This window comes from Rhipicephalus microplus, chromosome 9 (genome assembly GCF_043290135.1).
Source record: "Rhipicephalus microplus isolate Deutch F79 chromosome 9, USDA_Rmic, whole genome shotgun sequence".
Lineage (NCBI taxonomy): Eukaryota > Metazoa > Arthropoda > Arachnida > Ixodida > Ixodidae > Rhipicephalus > Rhipicephalus microplus.
The window spans coordinates 75,553,725-75,567,092 of NC_134708.1; the positions used below are offsets into that span (position 1 = coordinate 75,553,725).

The following is a 13,368-nucleotide window of genomic DNA, read 5'->3' on the forward strand; positions in this document are numbered from 1 at the left end:
GAACGCAAAAAAGAATAGCCAGAATTTGTGCATGAAAACTGATGGGATTAGTCTTCGAATTTTAAAACCAGAGTAGACAACGTCAAGGGATGCTAATTTTCGCGTTTGACTCTCCCACTAGCGGCACAAGGGCGTTGCCACTCACTGCGCGCATCTATAGACTATTCTTGTAACTGCTATTTGTTGGCACTACTGTTCTTTCACATTAAGAAGTCTCTTACTAAAGTTTGTACTCGTTGCGTTACTTGCTGCATTCTTCTACTTAACTCTGAACCTTGCTGCTTGCTTGCACGACATAGCAACACTTATAAAGCGGGCAGTGTGCTGTTCCTCACTGGGCGCGCTAATTCTCTTTTCCAGCATCAAGGAAAAGGCCGGCAGGGTGGTGAGGGGGACCATGAGTAGCACTGCCGAGTGAGCGAAAGACCGTTACCCTCTGAGGACCCTCTGTCCCCCCCCCCCCCCCCTTGGTGCAGTCGGGGGTCCCAGTGGCCCCTGCGTGGCCTCTGCCACCATGAAGATCGAGCGCAGCCGGCTCAAGAAAAGCTCCTCGGAGGTTCCGCTGGACTGTAAGCTCCTGGTCGAGCGGCTCAAGAGCTGCACCCAGGAGGAGCTGCTCCAGGAGCTCAAGGCCGTCAAGAGCTGGAACTGGGGCAAAGTGAGTGAGGCCAGCACTGCCAGCGGCGGCTTTGCTGTGTGGCATGCGAGGGCCAGCTTGTTTGGGGCTTGTGAAGAGTTACTAGTGAATTTCAGCATGTTCGCACGTATGTCTTGCTGTTTAAACACGCTTTTACGCGTCATTGGAGCCGTTAACAGTGGTGGAAAAGCTGGTAGCAATCGTCTTGTGGCAGGTTTTTCCACTCTACAATACTTCTGCAAAAACTTTTCAGTTGTGTCAGTGTTCTTGTGTAAACAAAGTAATAAAAGTACCGTGATTTTATTATTGTTTAACCAGCTACTCCTTACACCAGCAGTTCAGTAAAGCATTGAAGCTCCTTGAAATGTTACCCAAATGTGTATCTACTAGTGTTGCCCATCATGCGTGGTAACCCATGATAACGTAAAGGGTGAGAATCTTATACACGGACCACAATTCTATATTTACGAGATTCTTGCCTGTTGCAACAACTCATAAGCTGTTGATGAGGTTGCCATTTGGATGGTGGGAGCATTTTAATGGAAATTAAATGCTAAACAGCACTTGATATTTGATAGTGTGTTAGAGACCCTCGGTAGCACTTTTTTTTAAACAACCATAAAACTAGGTGCGGTTGCTAAGCATCAGAACAGGAAGAATAGAAAGGAGGACAAGGAAGACTAGTGCTGGACTTGCATATTCAAATGCCTTTACACAATCAGTAGATAACAGAGCATTGTGAAATCTCTCAAGCGTGGCCATTTAGTTTAGCACATGATAAAATTGGAGGGATTCTCCATTAAAGGATTTTTTGTGAAATCTCATAGTACTTCGTTAACATAGACAAAAATAAATACCCAAACTATTCTTATAATAGTCACATCTGCCTTCAAAATATGTTGTATGACCAAAATTTTATTATAAACAATTCATCTTAACACTGAGTCTGTGTGATATAGGTGTTCTTCACTTATTTTGTTATAACCAATAATTTGTTTTATCTGAATTCGTTGTATCGAGGTTTGTGCGAACTCCACTATAATGTCCCTCATAACTGTCTGTGCAGTTTTGTTGTGTTAAATAATTATTGGCAATTCACCACGTGCATCGTGGGCAACAGTCTTGATTGAAACCCTGGTTTTTGAGCGCTGTTGTATGACCAAAATTTTATTATAAACAATTCATCTTAACACTGAGTCTGTGTGATAAAGGTATTCTTCACTTATTTTGTTATAACCAATAATTTGTTTTATCTGAATTCGTTGTATCGAGGTTTGTGCGAACTCCACTATAATGTCCCTCATAACTGTCTGTGCAGTTTTGTGGTGTTAAATGATAATTATTGGCAATTCACCACGTGCATCGTGGGCAACAGTCTTGATTGAAACCCTGGTTTTTGAGAGCTGGCCTCTCTTGACAATGGTGCTGTCGCCCCACGTTTTGCATGGCGTCTAACGCGACGCCTCAAATGGGAGTGAAAGCCGCGTCCAGACGTTGCCGTGATCCATGGGTGGGGTGTGTTCTGTTGCTTGCGAGCGCTGCGGAAAGGTTCCCTGTGTTTCACAGTGTGCAGTTTCCCTTGTTTAATTGCATGCAGTGTGAGCTGTACCACTGGATCGATGTCCTGGACCTGTTCGACTCTCTGCTGGAGGCAGCATGCCAGACAACCCAGGAAGGCCAGTGGTGTCTGCCATGCGACAGTCCTGGCCGAGAACAGGTGGGCTTCTTTTTTGACGGTGAACCCACGTTGGTCTGCGAGATGCTACACCTCTTCAATTGTGATGTCTCACATAGTGCCAGTGGTGCTTTGAAATTTCCGTATGAATCTATTTGTGGTGAAAGCCCGAGGGCATGGGCTTGATTGAAGGTCATAGTAGCCGCATTTCAATTAATGGCAAATTGCGAACAACATCTGTGGGTTTAGATTTATCTGCACATTAACCCTTTCCGTACTGGCACTGTAGATTAATAACACCGCATGAAATTCCCCCTGGCACCTCAGAAACAAAACCAAAACTGCTAATTGGTAGGAGAAATTAAAAAAAAAATTCCCACTGTGATCGATGCCACCATTGTGGCATTGTTGCAACGCTGGGGGCCACAAAGAAGAAAGTCGTGTGACCAAAGTTGTGTGTTACGCCGAGGCGGGTAGAAGCACCAGCGGCATTTGGTGTAAAAGCGGATCGCTGTTGCCATTGACTATTATCTCCCGTAGTTTCTGAAGTTGTGAACAACAGCATACGGTGAAAATATCTGTACAAGCTGAAATGTCACTAGAACTCGAACCTCGATATAATGAGCCCGGATATAAGGAAATATCTGTTATAACGAAGTAAATTAAGGATAGTCTTGCAATAGACTGCTGGGAATATACCATTTTAATGAATTTTCAGTTATAATGCTTACTTGCATGTAAGATGCAATTTCCTCATAAGGAGGTTTAAATGTAGACTGATGCGCTGGCTGTTGGAGTTCTAGCTAAAGAATAGCACAGAAACTGCTGATAACCGCCGAGCTGTGTTTTTTTTTCTGACAGTCAGCTTCTTGTTCCTTCTTGTACTGCCTATGTAATAGACGAACACAAAGGTGCAGTATAAGTGCCGATTCCTCATTATGGTCTCGAAAACGAGACCAGCAGTATTGTTTATATCACAGCTTGTTAATGAGACATGTAATGTGCGCATGCATGCCCTCCTTTTTTTTCTCTCGTAACAGGAGAAGGAGCTCCTGTTGTACATTCTCCAGTTTACAGCCCTCCTGATCGAACACAGCTTCTCGAGGCATCTCTACAACTCCATGGAGGTCAGTTGGTCATATGCTAGTTTTTAAAATTAATCTTAAAATGCGCCATTGCTGGCCTCTACACACAAGCCTTGGAGGTCAGTTAGGTTAAATGCGAGTTCTTAAATTCATTTTGAAATGCGACACTGCTGGCATTTACATGGGGCAGTTCTTTGCAAAAATGCTTCAAAGAGCAGTCGTTGCATTCAATCCATACCAGTAATTGTAGCTGAAACAAAGCTTGTGGTTATTTTTACTAGTGATAACGTTATAGGTTGGTGCCACCATATTTGAAACTTGTGTGTTCGCTGCTGCAAGCCTTTCTTATAGCTCCGGGAAGCATGATACAAGCACCAATATTCATTTATTATCCTTAAATAAATTAATATCACCTTTTTTATTTGTGCAATTTTCGCAAACCTGTGCACGTCTACATTCACTACAGATGTGGTGTGACGTCGAATTTTCGTTGCCCTTTCTACAGAGCTATGGCAGCTCTGGACATGCTTGCGATGGGCTTCGGTCAGGAGAATGAGCATTTATGTACACTGTCGAGGGGAATTAAAATACATTATAAACGTTTGCTGCGTCCGAACATTCATGTGTAATGGCCTAGCGTGCAGAGGACATTAGCAAGAGGCTTGTTTTAGCCTCGAAACTTGATGGCACCACTCATTTAATGCATAGCCGGATTCACTCCTGTGATGTCCGAGGCAAAGACGAGATTAAGATGGTCTTTTTATCACTCCATGTAACTCTCCTATCTCATAGGAACAAAGTGCTGTGTATCATTCAGTTTGTTTTCGTTAGTGTGCTATGTCTTCAATTTCTAAATCCCATGTCTAAACAAGTCTTGGAGTAAAAAAAATTTGGCTTTTTATTCCACAGTGAAGAAACTTTTTTTTTTGGTGAAAAGGGCTTTTAAGGAAAATTCTCTTGGAGCTCAGCTAGCATAGCCATGAACATGTAATGACAAGTCGCTTCTTGTGTGTGCGCAGCACCTAACGGCACTGCTGTCGTCAAGCGACATGCAAGTGGTGCTGGGTGTACTCAACCTACTCTACGTTTTCAGGTGAGTCCTCAACCACTTACCTGATCAGCTTCTGTGCAACAGAAAGAGCAAGCTCTTTCCTCGTGTGCCGAATCGATCAGATCTTTACATTCGGTCTCAAGCACAAGGGCCTGTCATTATTATTCTCTACAAGTGCAATTAACCGTTCCGCATTTTGCCAATCACTTACGATAGTTTCACAATGACAGCTGTGTCTGTGTTTTTGTCTCCCCTAAGAGAAGGAAGCTGTGGTCCACTTGTGTGCCAATGACAAATCAGAATTTGCTGCCGTGAGATGGTGAAATTGCATCGCTAGAACAATATTTTTGAACTTGAAAAAGTCGTGAGTAGTTGCAGATTGTTAATTAATGGTGCTGCATTCAAGTATAATTGGCTTTCTGAGGATAGTTCTGCATTTCTATATAACCCACGCTGTGTGGTCAGTTATAAATGGTTTGCTCTCTGGCTCTAATTAACATCTGCCGTGCAGTTAAAATGGCATTGCTGTCACGCTTTGAGTATACTGTCTGGTTTTTCTTCCCGGTGTTGTTGGGCACTATACAGTGGGAGTGGGCAGACCTTGCAAAGCCCACCCATGCTTTTGTCCTCACCCGTGCTTTTGTCTCTCGGCAGCAAACGTTCCAACTTCATCACAAGGTTAAATCCAGACAGGCGGCAGGCCCTCCTGACAAGGCTGACGTACCTGGCGGAGGTGGGTGCAATTTTTCGTCTGGTCCATGCATGTCGCAGCAAGTTAGCAATAGCAATTTTTCATTGTCAGTTCGTGCACATCATGTTTGATGCTCGTTAATGAGAGTCATGTACAAGCTTCTTGGAATGTCAGGTTTGCATTATCTGTTCGACCTGGCAACTTGCTGGTTTTCAGCTGTTCTTTTGCAACATTTGGCATCGTTTTTACAGTGCTAGTTGGAGCTAATGTTTTTGTCATGTGGTGACATCCCGAAAGTGAATTGGGAGGAATGAACTCAGTCTGTGTAAATGCTTACTATCAACACTGTTACCTATAAAAAAAATTCGGGTAAAAGTATGAGCTATTGCTAATACCAGAATAGTTTATTGTCGCCTACTTGGCTCATCTCTGCTTTGGTGTTTTTTTTTTTTTCAGAACTGGGGGGGAAAGGAGAATGGCTTCGGCCTGGCTGAATGCTGTAGGGACCTTCCAATGAGCGTAAGTTAGAAGTGACGTTGCACAGTCTTGCAACTTGTTGACCAACAAGTGTTGGGTGTGTTAGTGTGGTTGCAAATCTTTATTCTTGATCAATAACTGCATTCACTTGGCTTAGGTACTCGTAAGGAGTTTGGTCGAAAAGAGTTTCATTTGAGACAACACAAGCTACAGTACTTTCATTATTTTTTTGTGGTTCTTTGAATGAGCTAAGCTGAAGCATTTTGGATTCATGCAGTGCTCATGGTGTCTGCCCTGTGTACTGTTTAGTATAAAAAAAATTTAAAAATTCCAGAGCCTACGTATTGTGCAATGCCAGTACATGTTAAAGAACACTAGATTGTCAAAATTTCCGGAGTCCTGTACTGCAATGTGTCCCCTAATCAAATTGTAGTTTTGGGACCTGGAACCCCAGAAATTATTATAGTATCGGAAACAAACCAAAAAAGCTTATTGCTGAGAAAAATTATTCCCATGCCCTCTGGCTGTGTCATCTCTCATAATATTCGCATATCTTACCCTTGACGAGTCAGTTGCCTAGTGAAAAAAAATGTAGAGGCTGTGAAGTGTACACCGCTCAGACAATGCTGACTGACATCGTCAAAATAAAAATACAATTTTTTTAAAAGAAGCATGGAATGATCTGCTACTGCATTATGTCATCGTTGGGTTGGTTCTTCGGGTGTGCAGAAATTTCCAGCCAGTGCCACGACTCTTCACTTTGAGTTTTACATGGAACCTACGGATGGCACGGGAGCCAAGAAGCAGCCATCCACCACAGTCTCCGTCATTCACATGGAAAACGTGGACAAGGTAACCCTTGCAAACTGTTTTCTATTCTTGTGGTATTGGTTGATCGAAGCAGCTTGAGAGAGATACGGTGTAGACCACTTACGAAGTAAACGCTTATAGTGCAGAACCGGTTACAGTGCGGTCTTTTTCGACTCTCGTTTGTTCTCCTGTAGAAACCTATGTATACGCATACCACTCATTGTGCGGTCCCTCAAGATGAAAGACTAATTATAATGTGGTTGCCGGAAAATGTTCGACAATCGCAGTGGAGAGTGCACGTCTAAAAGGAGGCATGCTGGGAGAGCCACTGGGGAGCGAGCGACGAGTTAGTTACGGAGGAGGAGGAGACGCGAAGTGAACGAACAATGGACACAAGGAAGAAAAAAAAAAGGAAAAAAGAACCACGACAAGCTGCGCGGGCTCGTCGCCTTTGCGCCGGCGTCGACACGGCTACAGTGTTTACGTCGCTAGCGTGGCTCCGGACGCGTGCGGCTCGACAAAGTACACTCGCTGCCGTCTTTTATCAACTGCGCTTAAGTTTTCTGTCCGAAAAAGCATCTTCGTTATTGAGCTTGGTACAGATATTGCGTTTGCTACCTCGGTCGAGCTTTTGCCTTTGCTGCCAGTGTGTGGTCTTCGTAAGCTTGGCGGGTCTTCGTCATTTTGATCTCCTGGCCACAAATGCGAACTACGTGTCGCGTACGCTATTCTTGGTTCAATGCTTGAGTGCGATATTTCCGAGGCCGGATCTTCATGTCTTGAACAAACTTCCCATGACAACATGCCTAATGGCAGGCTTGGCCTAATTGGCATTGGTAGCGCTTCGGTAGGGGTCGCATGCTATATATAAGTTGCAGTTTGGTACGGAATTTAACAAAACTCTTTGTGGTGGCTGCACTTAACGGGAAAGGATACGTATCCTTAGTGAAAACTAGGAATGGTGGTCGCAATTCGATTGCGATGTTTTAAAATCGAGTGCGCACCTGTGAAATCAAATTACTGGCATCTTTCAATGCGTGAAATCCTCGACGTGATTCGAAATACAGTTAGACCTCGTTATAACAAGACGGGCTATAACGAAATAATAGATATAACAAGCAAATCCTAATTCCCCTTAAAGTCCCCATACAAACCAATGTATTCAAAACCTCGTTTTAACGTGGCAAAATTTGCCTGTTATGGGATATAACGAACAAATTTTGTTAGGAAGTAAAATTTTGAGCCGATGTCAGGACAGTGCACAACGGGAATTTGAGACGGCGCGCAACGCGAGAACTGTATTTAGCAGTTTAAAACTCCCGCCACGTGCCCTCCAGCAACGCGCGCAAAGCAGACGGCATGTGCTGTTTCCGGAGGAGAGGTCGCTGCACGTGCGCCGCTTGGCTACCACCAAACGGAGCGCTCCGCGAACATCTCGCCCTTTTCTTTTCTGTCGTCTTTATATTCTCCCTCTCCCCTTTCTCATGGCGTTGAGGTGCGCTTCCTAATCTTACATACCCCCTTCCTCTTGAGTAACCGGTTCCTAGAGGGCAGCGCAAAAGAGCGCCGCCTCTTCTGCCCCTTCCTCTTCACAGTCACTTTCTCTGCAAGTGTTGTCGTTCGCCGACGTGAGCCGCGTTGCTTTTGCGTGCGTGTTTCTTCTCTTTTTCGACCACTTCTGCCTTATCTTTTATCGTGCTGCGCTCGTGATTCCAGCAACATGAATGCGCCAGGCGGGTAGCGAAAGCGCATAACGCTAGATCAGAAGGCGGCTATGATAAGAGCCGTCGAATCGGGGACCAAGAAAGGCAACGTGGCAAGAGACTTTGGCGTATTGACGAGCACACTGTCAACCATCTTGAGCAAGCAGGAGTCCATCATCGACGCTGTTGCACGTGGCGTGAAAGGAAGCGCTAAGAGGATGAGGGCACCTGCCTTTGAAGCGGTCGAAAGGGCCGTTTTTAGATGGTTCTTGGACACGCGGGCCGTGAATCTGCCGGTGAGCGACGCCTTGCTGCAAAGAAAAGCGAGAGACTTCGCCTGCATCATGGGTTATGACAACTTCGTAGCAAGTTCGGGTTGGCTCCAACGCTTCAAGGAGCGCCACGACATTGTCGGGAGAGCGGTCTGCGGCGAATCGCAATCTGTCGACGAAGCAGAGGCTACCAAGTGGGCGAAAGAAAACATCGTGCGGCTGCTAGAAAAATACAGCGCGGAGGATATCTTTAGCGCGGACGAAACCGCTCTCTTTTTCAAGATGTTGCCGCACAAGACGTTAGCCCTCAAAGGCGAGCCGTGCCATGGCGGCAAAGTAAGCTGCGGATCACTGCGCTACTTTGTGCAAACATGACCGGCTCTGAGAAGCTGCCAATTTTCGTAATTGGCAAAAGTGCATCCCCTTGCTGCTTTAAGGGGAAGAGGCAGCTCCCAGTCAAGTACGTAGCCAATCACAAAGCCTGGATGACCAGGGAGATTTTTAAAATAGCTTTGCGAATGGGGTGAGAAGCTGGCAAAGGCGAACCGCAAGGTGTGCCTTGTTTTAGATAACTGCACCGCCCACCATACCGCTGCCGTGCTTCAAAACATCGAGCTGCTGTTCCTCCCTGCCAACTGCACAGCAAAAATATAGCCGCTTGACCAAGGCGTGATTATGTCGCTGAAGGCAGGTTACAGCAAGCGTGTGATAGACAAGCTCCTGCTCAACATGAGGATGAAGCGAGACACCGATGTTGACTTGTACGCTGCGCTCGAAATGCTTCAGGCGGCGTGGATGAGTGTGACGGCGACCACGATCGCAAACTGCTTTCGGCACGCCTCATTTGCCGCCGCACCAGACGCCAGCGATGAGCCAACGAGCCCACTGTGCCGGATGGTTTTGCCACATCAGACTAAGTCGCTGCATCGTGGACGGCACTTCGTGACGCCGGTGTCGTGCCTGACAGCGAGTCGTTTTGCGACTATGTGAGTGCGGACTCGGAAGTGGTGGCAACGGAGCAGCTCCTGGATGACGATATTGTGCGCGCTGTCAGTGATCGTAACGAAACCAGTGACGATGACTCTGTCGACGAACAGGAGACAAACGTGCCGACGACGTCGAAGGCATTAGACGCGGTGGACGTACTGCGCCGCTACTTCGGCGCTCACGAGGGCGGCGAAGATGGCTTGAACATTGCGGCCGCAGCTGAGCGAGCCATCATTCGCATCAAGAAGATGCATCAACGTCCAATTACGGACTTTTTTGCAGCTAAGTCTGCCTGAAATGCAAGCTGTGTATTTTGAAGTGCATTAAAACAGGTGCATTACTTTTCCTTTTTATATGGGAATGCAGTTATTTTGTTGCATACCACCGTGCGGCGGGATACTATTTCGCCCGCTGTTTTTTTGGGGTAAGTACAGTGGCATAATATTTGCGGTAAATGCCTGCTACGGCTATAACGAAATATTGTTTATAACGAGCAAATAGCGGCGGCCCTCCAATTTCGTTATAACGAGGTTTAACTGTAGTGTCTGTGTAATGCGCATAATTTAGGTGGTCTGAGAAGTAGGCGAATTTTCGCAATGGTGCTTTCTTTTGTTGAAACCCCCACCTCCCCTCCCCTTTTTTGCGTTCACTTCATTTTTTTTTTATCATCAATTTTTTTAACATTTGGAAATTTAAATTGTTGTGAACACCACGCAATGCATGCTTCGATTCCCAGGCATGCGAGGCTGTATGCTCAACGTGTTTTTCGCAAGTGCGGCCCTTAAGAAATGTTGTTTTGGCTATACCAAACATCGCTTATAGTGCGGATATTCACGACTTCCACGGCTTACCTTATAAGTGGTCTATACTGTAATAAGGGAGTTTATAAGGGACTGGTTTTTTAAAAGTATGGTTAGCTATGTTTGGCAGAATCGATGGCATGCTACACGACTTTTTTCAAAAATAAAAATTACTTTAAATCATTTATACATTACTTCTGAAACTCCTAATTCACGAAAGTGTGGGCATGGACTCGACAGAGAGATTTATCAAACTCAAGCAAATACTGCCAGATGACTCACTGGTGTGAATTATATTTTTTCTCTTTTTTAAATGGAGCGTACTTTGTGCCCAGTGGTGGTGAAATTAACTCGCATTGTCTTTACCAGGTAGAAATGAACTTAGATGAATTTTACTTGGTAGAAATTAAATGAATCCAACTTTACCTCGTAGAAATGAACTGAAGTGCACTTTATCTAGCAGAAACAAGCTGTAATTGACGTCACCAGGTGAAAATTGACTGGAATTGCCTTTACCAGGTAGAAATGAACTGAAGCGGGCTTTGCCAGATCATTTATGGCCCTGAGGTAGGGTTGAGCTGTGTGCATGTTTATACTGTGCAAAGAAAGGGTGTGGGACCATGCTTTAAATACCTCTGCCTTTGTTCTTATCTTGTGTAGATTACGAACAAGAACCCATCTCAGATCATGGAGGAACTGCTCGAGACATACGCTGTCCCACCAGCCAAACACGTGAGTGTTCCCTTTCTTTTATCGTCATTCCTTGAGTAATGTATTGCTTGTTTTAAGATTGGAAAATAAAATTACCAGCCCCAAGTGTAAAAACATGTTGCTGCTGAAAGATAATGAACAAACTTTATTCAATGGGCAAAACGATTCTCTCCCATTTCAGAGAAGGTGGGGACCCAACACCAAACAATGGCCATGATCCCGTGTGCTTTGGCTTTATTTTTTTTTCATGATGCTCCTACATTGCCGTTTCATAGCATGTCAAGTCAAAAGTGTTGGAGTAGAGTTGCATTTTTTAATTTTTTTAAGCTTCCTTCTCTTAGTGACTTTCTTGACCACCTTTTTCTGATGTAAGTTTCGTCCTGCTCTGCTCGTAGCTGTGTCTCAACATAAAGAAATGTTGCCACCCCCTCACTCTCTCTGTTAAAATTTGGAAATTTTTTGATTAAGAACCTGACCTAAGTCTAAAGAAGATGTCACTGATGTCATTTCACTAATCTGCCGATAGTGTAAAAGTCTTGTAATTCGGACTGGTCCTATGGTCTTCGCTAGCCATCATTGGTACTTTGCGTATGTCTGGCCACGTCTTAGTTGATTTCAATGATTCTTGGAGAGCGCACCTAATGTAAAGTAGTGCAAATGTGCAATGCAAAAGAGTTAAAGCAGCTCTATTGCTCTTGCTGTACGAAGTGTTGCAGTGACGCCGCCCTAGTCGTCGGAATGTGTATTAACCACTGAAAAGTCTGAACACCCGATGCCAATATTCACGCACTGCCGTGAATGACACTGCGAGCCCTTGAAATGGTTGCCATTCATGGTCGTGCTTTGAGTCAACCTTTTAATGCACCGTGGTGGCAAACAATAGTTTCGTTGTAGTTCCGCGCATGTAATTATTCAATGTTTTAAGAACTGGACTTAGACCATGATTTGAGTGCTTGACCACTCTCATCAAATTCTTTCCTGCCTTGCATCAGTGTCGTCGGGAGGTTACGAAATGTGCGACGTTTTTTTGAGCATGGCCTGTGCTGTATGGGAAGTGTTCTATTGACATCCAAACACGATCAAATACCAATGAATGAACGTGGGCTCTCGTTTTGTTCTCCTTGCACAGATGCTGCTGCTGACACATGTTCGTTTAGCGCACAGTTTTTCCAGCTACCCCAAGCGGTTACAGTGTGTGCAGGCTCGGCTTCAAGCGCTCTCCATACTCGGTGAGAACCGTTTTGTTTGTGGGCCCCCCGGTTGTGCAGCCTGCGAGGTGTTTCCACTTGTTCCCGGGTATAATTTTGATCAAATGAGTGGGCCGGCTCAGTCACGAGGTCTTCTATTCATATAGTATATATATTCGTTTTTAAAGACGATAGTCTTTCTTGGGGACCTTCGACGGAAAAAGTTTGGTCTGTCTGTCTATCTGTACATTTGTCTGTTTGTCCGCCATAACGATACCTTAAACGGCACCAAACGGCCAACCTCATCCGCAGCGCCCACCAATATTGCTCAAGGTTTCACGTTAATAGTTGTGCGATGGTCAATTAAAAAGGAAATATTGCGCATATCTGAGGTGCCATAACAACACGTCTATGTTTTGTATGTCTGCCTTTATACTAGAAGAGGCACACAAAGGTAACTCTAAGGACTTAACGTAGCGTTTATCACGCTGCGCTGAAAGTGCAACGCGATGCTCAAGAAGGTGTTTCCAACGCTTTGCTAGGACGACACGGTGGCGGCACCTGCCCGTCGCTTTGCATTCTACACCTTATCACCTCCGAGACTGGTGCACACGCCTTCGTTTTCGAAGATAACTGCCAGGTAGCGCTCGTGTCGAACTTGCCTAGATGCGCTTGTTCGCCTCCGCTACACGCTCGAGGCACTCTAACGCAGGGCCTTTTGAATACCATTCACTGATTTTCTTGCGCAGAACATCAAATAAACGTTTTGATCACTCTCTCAGGACGCAAGACTGTCGTCTTTCGACGACATTTACAGTGTAACATGTAGATTCGGGCCAAATTTTTCAATGAAATTTCAGTTGAAAGTCAGTGCTGTACCCTGTCCTTTTCTCTTAGTCTATGTCCGGGTGTTTCGCGCTGTAAGCCACGACGTAAAAGTTGGCGGGCACTATGTGGCTTCTGTTTTCTTATCTGAACTCGTGCGATATAGCACCCTGGTCAGTTTAGCTGAGGCGTGCTAACATGCTGTGGTGTCTATAACTAAGGTGTTGCATTGCTAAGCATGGGAAGGCAGGTTCGTATTTCGCTGATTTGGCGCATTTTTTAATCCTTGATCTCTCACTGCAGTACGTCTCGTTATCTTCACTAATTTGGTATGGGACACCCTAGAATTTATTTTTCGGCACTCTTATCAACTTGAATGAAAATGCATCTTTTGTGCTCGTACGATGCATAAGTACTATGCTTGTACTAGTGTATGAATGAACTTGCAGGATTTTGT

The 13,368-nt window shown here is 45.0% G+C and overlaps 1 protein-coding gene across 8 annotated transcripts in view; it reads left to right on the forward strand.

The window, feature by feature from the left end:
- Positions 1-408: 408 nt before the first annotated feature.
- Positions 409-13,368, forward strand: part of HUWE1 (HECT, UBA and WWE domain containing E3 ubiquitin protein ligase 1) — a 207,744-nt gene continuing 194,784 nt past the window's right edge. For 4 of the 8 annotated variants that reach the window (XM_075873870.1, XM_075873866.1, XM_075873869.1 and 1 more), the window contains exons 1-9: positions 410-658; positions 2,211-2,354; positions 3,353-3,439; positions 4,417-4,490; positions 5,103-5,181; positions 5,596-5,658; positions 6,346-6,468; positions 10,849-10,920; positions 12,029-12,128. In XM_075873870.1, the coding sequence (XP_075729985.1) occupies positions 515-658; positions 2,211-2,354; positions 3,353-3,439; positions 4,417-4,490; positions 5,103-5,181; positions 5,596-5,658; positions 6,346-6,468; positions 10,849-10,920; positions 12,029-12,128 (886 nt within the window). In that variant the 5' untranslated portion in view covers positions 410-514. Of the gene's footprint in view, positions 659-2,210; positions 2,355-3,352; positions 3,440-4,416; positions 4,491-5,102; positions 5,182-5,595; positions 5,659-6,345; positions 6,469-10,848; positions 10,921-12,028; positions 12,129-13,368 lie in introns of all 8 variants that reach the window. The other 4 variants (XM_075873864.1, XM_075873865.1, XM_075873867.1 and 1 more) reach the window with 2 other exon arrangements.